At 56.3% G+C, this 10,179-nt stretch overlaps 1 protein-coding gene across 1 annotated transcript; it reads right to left on the reverse strand.

Annotated features, from left to right (window-relative positions):
- Positions 1-3: 3 nt before the first annotated feature.
- LOC123017828 (zinc finger protein RFP-like) lies at positions 4-9,172 on the reverse strand (the record flags this gene model as incomplete). Its single annotated transcript, XM_044419411.1, has 5 exons — positions 7,931-9,172; positions 6,196-6,291; positions 5,701-5,931; positions 646-668; positions 4-136 (listed from the first exon to the last, which is right to left on the reverse strand). Coding segments are annotated over exons 1-5 (912 nt in total), but the record flags the coding sequence as incomplete, so codon positions are not given.
- Positions 9,173-10,179: the final 1,007 nt, after the last annotated feature.

Here is a 10,179-nt window from a genome sequence, read left to right on the forward strand (position 1 = left end):
TTTGGATTCACTCATGACTCCAAGGAATTGCTTCCTCCATCCCTCCAGATCAGGCTTTCGATCAGAGAAGTACCAGATCCTCCGTTTCAGCTCCAGAGGGAAAGCCGCTGGGATCTCACAGGGCTCCTTCTCACTTCTGCCAGAGAAAACAGAGGTAACCTCCACTCACGGAACCCAGGATTCCCCCTGGGAGCAAAGGAGGGCCAGCCAAGAACAAAAGGTAGGCCTCCTTTTGCGTGGGACAATGGCCCCCAGAGGACCCTCCAGCAGCCACACAGGTGGGCGGGGCTTCAGCTGGCTGGGGCAGACGGGGCAGTCTGCTTGTGTTCAGTTATTAGGGTCAGCACTGCGTGTGCTTTGTGGGTTGTGGGAAGTTTGCCCCTTTGGGGGTGATATTTGGATTGTGGGGTCTGCATAGATGAGCTTACTGGTGGGAGGTGTGCTTTGCAGGCAGAGAGGAGCCTTCTGCCATGCGTGAGCGAGGGGAAGGAGAAAGAGTGGTCCAAACTCGACAACCAGACCCTGTTTTTGTCTTGAGAGACGCTGGTGATCTGCATTCTCTGCTCAGGAGCCGGGAGGAGCCGGTCCTCCCAGTGCCGTCCAGACCCTTCCCTGCACCAGTAGAAATGAGGGGGACGCACTCACCTCTGCAAGGTGCTTCTCACATCCTGGAGGGGAAAGAGGGAAAGAGGAGGGGCTCAGTGGGTGTCACTCTGCACTTCTGAGATGCGCCTGCCCAGTCCTGTTCGGTGCCTCCACTTGGCACAAAGGGAGGGACAGAAACCATCTCCACCAGGGGGCACCAGGAGGAGCTTCATGACGAGGGACATGAATGGACTGGCAGATTCCACCACCGCCAGGAAGCCTCCAGCTGAGTGCCAAGACCGATGCTCATCCTGGAGGCTCCTGCCAGTAACGGTGCTGCTTGCCAGGCCAACATGCGCGATGCCCTCTGGGAACAGGCACAACCCTGAAGCATGAGGAAGGACCTTCATGCGCAAACAGCTGCACGCTGCCACGCTGCCCCGCGCCACCAACGGAGGCCAGTACCACCGGCCAGGACGCAGGTCCGGTTCGGGTTGCCCCGCCCCCCCACACAGGTGAGAGCGTGCAGGCCTGGGCGGGGCTTCAGAAGCACCCTGCGGCCTCAAAGCGCTGGTGGCGGGTGAGGCCAGCGGCCTCGGGCCTGGGGCCGAAGGGAGATAGCCAAAGGGCGGTCGACGCCGAGCGGGGGGCTGGGCTGGCCAGGGGCTTTTGTTGAAATTGGTCCACCTACCGTTGAAGGTTAGGGAAGGGGGAGGTTTTTTTTTTTTTAACTGCTTTTATAATTTTATTCTGTTTTAATCTGTTTTATGGTGTCATCCCTGGCCATGTCGACGTTTATGTTTCCTGGGGAGTGCGCGGGCGCTGCCATTGGCGTGGTCACGGGCAATGGTCGTTACAACAATAGGGGCTTAACGTGTCCACGTAGAAGAAGGATGGACAGATGGCTGACACCTGTCCCTCCTTCTGGTCCTGCCCCCAACCAGAGGGCGCCAGGTAGCCTTGTCAACCGCCCCTCGGGTCTGACGGTACTGCTGCTCAATGCCAGTTCGGTCAATAATAAATCTCTCATCCATGACTTGATTGTGGATGAGGGGGCCGACCTGGCTTGCATAACGGAGACCTGGGCGGGAGAGCGGGGGGATGTCGCCCTCTCTCAAATGTGCCCGTCCGGGTAACTGGTTCAGCACTGTTCACGCCCAGAGGGGAGGTAAGGGGGAGTGGTTTTGGTTTACCGAGCCTCCATCTCTCTCACGGGACTTCCCTCTCCCTTCGAGGCCAGGGCTGGAGTGCCTCTACTTGGTGTTGGGCGAACGAGACAGTTTGGGGATTCTGTTGGTGTACCGTGCACCCTTCTGCCCAACAGTCTCCCTGTCTGAGCTTACGGAGACAGTCTCGGACTTGGTGTTGAGGACCCCCAGGATGCTGGTCCTGGGGGACTTCAATCTCCATGCCGAGTCTGGACTGACCGGGGCGGCTCAGGACTTCACAGCCTCCATGAGGGCCATGGGGCTGTCTCAACATATCTCCGGCCCGACCCATGAACGTGGACACACTCTGGACCTGGTTTTCTTGATGGGGCAGGAAGAGGGTGTCCTGAAGTTGAGGAATTTATGTTTGACTCCCCTGTCATGGTCAGATCACTTCCTGGTGAGGTTCGTGCTCGAGAGCGGCCTCTCCCTCTGTAAGGGTGCAGATCCGATTGTGTGGGTCTGCCCCCGGAGCCGGATGGATCCGGATGGATTCCTGAAAGCCCTGGGGGAGTTTCCAGCTGACAAGACTGGTGCTCCTGTCGAGGCTCTGGTCGAATTGTGGAATGGGGAGATGACCAGGGCTGTGGACACGATCGCTCCTAAGCGTCCTCTCCCACCGGGCAGAGCCCGCTCTTCCCCTTGGTATACACCTGAATAGCGGGCGATGAAGCAGGTTGGGAGACGGCTAGAGTGTAGGTGGAGGAAATCACAGGATGAATCTGATTGTGCACACTTGAGAGCCCACTATCGGGCCTACGCTGTGGCGGTGAGGGCGGCGAAAAAAAAGTTTTTTTCCGCTTCCATTGCCTCCTCACAATGCCGTCCGGCGGAGCTTTTTCGAGTGGTGCAAAGCCTGGTTCACCTGGGTCCTAAGGAAGATCCGGTTTCACCCTCAAAGGCCCACTGTGACGACTTTGCCAGGCATTTCAGGAAGAAAATCACTCAGATTCGTCACGAGCTAGACTCCACTAAAGAATCAGAGGTCTCTGGGGAAACGCCAATGCTGCCGTCTGGTCCAGAATTATTGGATGAATTTCAGTTATTGCGGCCCGATGATGTGGACAAGGTGCTTGGACGAGTACGTCCCACCACTTGCCTATTGGACCCTTGCCCGTCTTGGTTAATAAATAATTCCAAGCACGGAATTGGTACCTGGATCTTGGAAGTGGTTAACGCTTCTCTGAGGGAGGGTCGGGTGCCTGCCCCTTTAAAGGAGGCGGTAGTCCGACCGGTCCTGAAGAAAGCATCACTAGATCCAGAGAGGGCGACTAACTATGGACCTGTGGCCAACATCCCGTTTCTGGGCAAGGTGTTAGAGCGGGTGGTGGCGGGACAATTCCAAGCACTCTTGGATGAAACTGATTATCTGGACCCATTTCAGTCCGGCTTCAGACCCGGGTACGGTACTTAATCTGCCTTGGTCGCCCTGTACGATGACCTGTGCAGGGAGAAGGACAGGGGGAGTGCGTCCCTGTTCGTTCTTCTGGACCTCTCAGCGGCTTTCGATACCATTGACCATGGTATCCTTCTGGATAGACTAGCGGGATTGGGGGTTGGAGGCACTGCTTTGCAGTGGTTCCGCTCCTATCTCAACGCCCGATTCCAGAAGGTAGTGCTGGGGGACTATGGCTCTGCGCCATGGCAGCTAAGCCATGGAGTACCACAGGGCTCCATTTAGTCCCCTTTGCTGTTTAACATCTACATGAAACCGCTGGGAGAGGTCATCAGGAGGTGTGGGCTACAGAATCATCAGTACGCTGATGACACCCAGCTCTACCTCTCATTTTCCACTAATCCAGGTGAGGCAGTGGCTGTGCTGAACCGATGCTTGGCCGAGGTAATGGGCTGGATGAGAGCCAATAAACTGAAACTCAATCCAGACAAGACGGAAGTCCTGTTGGTTGGTGGATCGGGCTTCGGAGAGGGTGGATTTGACCTGGTCCTGAATGGGGTGGCACTCCCTCTCAGGGACAAGGTCCGCAGCTTAGGAGTACTCCTCGACCTGGAGCTTTCATTGGAAGCTCAGGTGACAGCGGCAGCGAGGAGCGCTTTCCTTCAGCTTCGGCTAATTAATCAGCTGCGCCCCTACCTGGAGTACGACTGCCTGGTGACGGTGACACACGCGCTGGTGACTTCCCGCCTTGACTTCTGTAACGTGCTTTACGTGGGGCTTCCCTTGAAGACAGTCCGGATACTTTAATTGGTTCAAAATAGAGCTGCCAGGTTGCTGACAGGGACGGGGCGTTATGCTCAGATGACTTCAGTCCTCCGTCAGCTTCACTGGCTTCCCATTGAAGCCCGGGCCCAATTCAAGGTGTTGGTGATGACTTATAAAGCCTAAACAGCTTGGGTCCTGGTTACCTGAAGGAGCGCTTACATCCATATATGCCCGACCACCCCTTGAGATCTGCGGGAGAGGCCCTTCTCGGGGAACCCTCCATGAAAGAAATTAGGAGGGTAGGTACTCGGAGGAGGGCTTTCCCTGCGGTGGCGCCCAATCTATGGAATGAGCTTCGCAGAGAGGTCCGTCTGGCGCCGTCGTTATTTGTTTTTTGGTGCAAGGTGAAGACCTTTTTATTTAAATGTCATTTTAATTGTTAACAATATTTGCTTATTTATCCGGCCAGGGTGACTTCTTTTATATTTTTTATTTATTTTATATTGTTAATTTTAATTTTTATATTGTTATATTTGTATTTTATTGTGTTGTAAGCCGCCCCAAGGCTTTGGCAAGGGGCGGCATAAAAATGTTTTAATAAATAAATAATAAATAAATGTTCAGGAAGGGAGGATGTGAGAGGATTCAGACTCAGGCCAGGCGCCTCCCACAGCCTCTTTTGCTCCCGCAGCCTGTCCTTTGGAGGGCAGCCTTCTCCCGGCTTCCCCAGGCAGGAATCAACCACTCCTTTCCAGCAGCAGAACAATGGGGCGCTTGCCCACAGGAGCCACACTGAGAAGCTCCCCCTTGTGTGCAGAAGACAATTTCGTCAGGCTTTGGGGGCACCAGTTGTGAGCGGAAACATGCAAGAGGAGTGAGGTTAATGTCTGCCTGTCCTGGGGCTGCACCATATTTGAGATTCTGTTTAGCACAGGAATAGATTACTAGATGGAGGTGTTACTATTACTACTACTCTACACGACTCTGGTGCGCCCGCAATTGGAGTATTGTGTTCAGTTTTGGGCCCCTCATTTTAGAAAGGATATAGCCAGGTTGGAGTCAGTGCAGCGTAGGGCCACAAGGTTGGTGGCTGGTTTGCAGGGAATGCCATATGAGGCGAGACTGAGGGAACTGGGTCTCTTCAGCCTGGAAAAGAGGAGATTCAGAAGGAATCTGTTGGCGACATACAGGTATGTGAGGGGATGTCACATGGAGATGGGTAGAGACCTGTTCTCCCCTGCAGAGGAAGGCAGGACACGCTCCAATGGAGCAAAGTTCAGGGCACCAAGGTTCAATTTGGATGCCAGGAAGCACTTCCTGACAGTCTGGACCCCGAGGGTGTGGAATGGGCTTCCACGAGAGGTTGTTGAGGCCCCATCGGTGCGGGTGTTCAAGGATAGGCTGGACGACCACATGGTGGGCATGTCGTGAGTGGAGCCGGCTGGTGCCGGAGGTCAGACTAGATGGCCTGATAGGCCCCTTCTGACTCTCTCTGTTTCTATGTTTCTAGATCCGACCTGCCTTCCAGATTGGCAACACTACTAGGCAAGACTGCTTTGCGGTCGCTTCCCCAGCCCCGCACCACCCTCCGCTTCGGCCTGGGTCTCATGAAGGGCCTCACCGCAGGGTGGCCCCGTCAAGGGGTCCGCACTGCCTGCCTCGGGCCTCCCTCCACACACGCAGAGGCGAGCAGCATCTGGCTGAGTCTCCTCCTTGGGGGATGTGGGGGCTCCTGCCCCCTCCTACCTGCAGGAGTTCAGCTGCCGGCTGCCGACTCTTCTCCTCCACCTCCCGCATGATGCCTTCAAGGGAAGAGAGTTCCTTGGAAAGCCAGGCCAGGTGGTCCTCCGCTTTCCTGGCAATCTCCTCCTGCAGCTCGTCCACCTGGGCCAGGAGACGCTTCTGTTGCTCTTCCAGAAAGTGATGCAGGCGCCTGAACTGAGCCACCGTCTCCTCCCACTCTGCCTTTGTTTGCTCCTGCAAGAAGGAGAGTGGGGAACAGCAGGAATGGGCAGCCGGAGCCGGAAACGGGGTCAGTCTTGCGAGGGATGCTCAGGGACCCCCTCTCGGAATGGCCCCTCTTGCATAATTGCTAGAATAGGTTCAGCAGCTTTGAACAATGTCATGTGCTCTGCAGGGAAGGGCTGCCCTGGGCTCTCGATTTCCCGGCATTTTCTCTTCCATGTGACCCATCCTGGCTGAAGTGCCCCTTCCCTTCCATGACACATTCTGGACACTTACCAGCAGCGCCTGCTTCTCCCTTTCTGCCTCTGCTTTACATGCCAAAATCCTTCCTCTCTCATCCCTCAGACTCTCCAGGCGACGCTGCAGCAGATCCTGGAGAGGGAGGAGCAGTTCACGTTCAGTTTAGAGAAGCAGGAAAAGGTATTGAAAGGGACATTCATGATTGCTTCCCTTTCGCATCTTGGCGGGGTCAGGGGGAAGGCGGCTCTCAGGTGCCTTTTGATCCCAGGCAGATCCCGAAACGAGCTGCAACATGCGCTGCGCAGGCTCTGAGCCGAGATGAAGGGATGGTGCCATCCCAGAATGACCGGTCAAAACACCATTCAATTGACTGCCCTTCCTGAGCTCTTTAAGTTTGAAAAGGAAAAGGTTTTTGCTGCTATTTCCTCATGAGGGGAACCAGCAAGGGAGCATCCCGAAAGCAGAGGGAAGGCGGAGTGGAAGAGGCTTCCGGCCACCCCAGAAGTGACCAGTGCCACTCTCATTCCTGGGCAGGAATGGTGGACAGGGCAGCCCCTCTGTGGAGGAAGAAGCCCAGAAGGACACCGGCCCCCAGAAAGGGGTATTCCTGCTTTTCCTGGGGGAATTCTTCCCTTCGTCCGGAATTGCACTGGGGTTGGGCATGGCCTGTGCAGGATCTCTGATAGAACCCTTCTACCCTCCCTGAAATGGGCTGTTCCTCAATAAAGGAAGGATTGCAGCACCCGGAAACACAGGCAGAGTGCAGCGGGTGCCTTGAGGAAGTGCAAGGACAAGAAACGGGGAGGGGAAAGAGGGAGCACCTGAAGCTCTGAATTCCTCACAAATATTCCATGGGTCAAGGCCCTTAAGTGCACCCAGCATCTTTGATCACCCCCTTCAGTGCCGGGCTCTCATTGGCTCTGCACCCAGAGACCAGCTGGGCCGGACACACGCCTGCACACAAGCACACGCACACGCAGGGACACACTCCGGCGAATCGGGGCTGTGGGAGTGTGGCCCCTTCTTTTAATGCAATTCAGCATTTCATTTATCAATATTGTTTATTAATGGTTGAACCTGTATGTCTTGGCCACATGCAGTTGGACTTTCGCGTAGCCTTTGGGAAGATACAACAGAGGTTCGGGGCATGCAAAGGGCAGGCAGGAGGAATCTTACAGGGCCCTGATCCGTATTGCAGCTCCAGTGCGAATTGTGGCAAACTCGGGGGGTTGGAATGAGGGCAGAGCGGAAGAGGGACTGATTCCCGGGACCACCTTTTACCTGGGAGTGTCTGAGGCCGCTTTCCCCTCCTCGCTCTGGGGCCCCTCCATGCACCTCCATCATGTCCTGCCACACCGGCTGTTTCCTCTCCCCCTGCTCAGAGCAGGCACAAAACGTGGGAACTTCCCCCGCAGGGCAGCTATGCCTCTCCCTGCAGCATTTCAACGGCCTCCTTTGGCTCTGCACAACGCAGACCTGGTGCAGGGAGCAGCTGGAGGAGAACAACCTAAACAACTCCCACCCCACAATCCTGGGGCTCCTGGACTTCCCCCGGATCCCTTTTACACAAGAAAAAACACGCCTGTGAACAGCAATCCTGCCTGGCCCTTCCCAGGGGCCTGGTTCCTGGGTAATCCAGAAAGGCAAGAGATCAGAGGATCACGGAGCATCATTCCCTTCCCATTGGCGGGTCTTCGTAGAGGACATGCTCAGAGGGGCCCACAGGTATTTCTCCCACTGCCCCCACACAGGAAGTACCTGGATCACATACCTGGTACTCCTGGGAGGCCTCCTCCAGGGGAATCACCTTGTGACCTTCATGCTCCTTTGCTTTGTCACACACCAGGCAGATGAGGGCTTCGTGGTCCTTGCAGAAGAGTTTCAGGGGCTCCTGGTGAGTCTCACAGAGTTGCACCTTCCCTTCATCACCTTTGACCCCCTGCCCTCTTAACGTCTGGGCGATTTCCACAATCATGGCCAGCTGCCGATTTGGCCGGAGGTTCGTCTTCTGGAAGGTCCCCCTGCACTGGGGGCAGGAGGCCTGTGCATCTGATTCCCCCCCGCTCTGGCTCAGGCAGGCTCGGCAGAAATTGTGCCCACATTCTGTAATGATCACGGGATCCCTGAAATAATCCAGGCAGATGGGGCAAGTGGATTCCTCGCTGAGAGCCCGGACGGTGCTCTTGGGGGCAGCAGCCATGGCTTCTGCACACAGCACTTTCACTTTCCACAGATCAGAAAGTGGGAGTTTCCTTCTCGTAAATGTGAGCCCGGCCCGGCCTCGCTCTGAGGGTTTCTGTACTGGATATTTTTATGCCCTGTCTGTTATATGCAAGGTTTGGGGAGAGGGGATCAGGTGGGCACTTTGCTGGAGGCACATGAGAGTGAAGCCACAGGGCTGGATGGATTGAGACAGCACAACAGGAAAGGGGGAACCTTCAGGACAAGGTGGGCTTTGCCTGGCCTTTCTGTCCAGAGGATGGAACAGAAGCCAGTGGCCCCCAGGCTGAGAGCAGTCAATATCCCTCCCAGTCCCAGGACGGAGGTGCCAACGGGGACGGCAGATCAGCACCACTGCACTAACGCCCCATCCCAGCAGGGAGATGCTCAAGGTTCACGTGGCCGTCTTCACGGACGTCTGGAAGAGCCAAGTCTGGAGTAGGGATGTGCGAGGAATCAGTTCGCAGGTGAGACTCCATCAGAATCAGGGGAAGACACAAGGAATTTTCCAGGGAAGAATTAAAATAGGATTGCACGTGGCCCCAAGCAGAGCCCTGTTTCCCCATGGAAACCTCCCCTGCTTGTCGCCCTGCTAACCAGAGTGGGGTGGGGAGTACCAAGTTTTGAAAGCGAATGAAGGCTAGACTGGAGATAATTTAACATTTGACTCGACGCAGAGCCACCTAAACATCCGAGCAGCAGGCCAGATAATAACCGAATTGGGTAGGAAGAGAAAGATACCCCGGAGCAAGCCAGCTGAAACAACTCACTCCTCGCAGGACCTGGAGCGCCTCCAGCCCCTTGGCTCCCCCCTCCCCCCCCGTCCCGGCGGCTGCTGCTGCTGCTGCCTGAACTCCTCCGGCTCGCTGCGTTGCTCCCACCCTCCCCTCCCCTCCCTCCCGTCCAGCGTCCCCAGCTCAGCCTTCACCCTGAAGCACGGCCTGATGATGCGGAGGCAGGTGGTAACAAGCAGCACGGGAAGGGAGAGGCTCTCGAGAAGAGCAGAGCCGGGACCTTAACTGACCGGCCGCCAGGGGCAAGTGGGTGTGCAAGGCAAGGCAAGGCAAGGCAAACTGCAGAGGGCGACACAGGCTGCTGCACGGCCAGGCTGGTTGTGCGCGGCTTCCGGCAGCCACGTGGAGGGGGCTGCTGCGATGAGACCCCCACGCCTGGCGCACGGAGCAGCGCTGTTGGGCCGTTCGTGAGCATGGCAGCCTTGCAAGGGGTGGGGCTGGGGCATTTCGGTGCCACGACTGCCGGTCCGCCCAGAGAAAGCGAGGAAGAGCTCCATGTGGAGCAGCCCGCAGGCCTCGGAGGTTCCGGCTGGCAGGACTGGGCTGCGAGCTGCAGGAGGGGCGGCACGGCCTGCGAGAAGCAGCAAGACCCTGCATGACAGGAGAGACCCCGTACTGGGGGCACAAGGCTTCGGGGGAAGCGGGGAAGCCGTTCCGGCCCACTAGGAGCAGAGAGCCATTCGTCAGGCGCCTAAACAGAAAAGTAGAAACTGAAGAACATCCCGATGGCCCCCCCCACATGTAACAGCCGCTGGGAAGGTTCAGGGCTAGCATAAGGGAAGAGAACGTTTTGGCAGAGAGGAAGGTGCGGTGCATCTCCAAAATCAAGAAAAGGTGAGGACATGCAATTGCTTAAACTCTGTGTACACAAATACAAATGGTGTCCCAGGTGCCGTATTCAGCCTCTTCCATTTTCCAGCTGCATCCTCAGAACAATACAAGGTTGGGCGTTCCATCATCCCCCAAGCCAGAGCAAGGAAAAACACAGGTATGCCCCACATGGGCA

The sequence above is a fragment of the Varanus komodoensis genome, unplaced genomic scaffold, assembly GCF_004798865.1.
Source record: "Varanus komodoensis strain SLA01 unplaced genomic scaffold, ASM479886v1 scaffold1024, whole genome shotgun sequence".
Taxonomy (NCBI): Eukaryota; Metazoa; Chordata; class Lepidosauria; order Squamata; family Varanidae; genus Varanus; species Varanus komodoensis.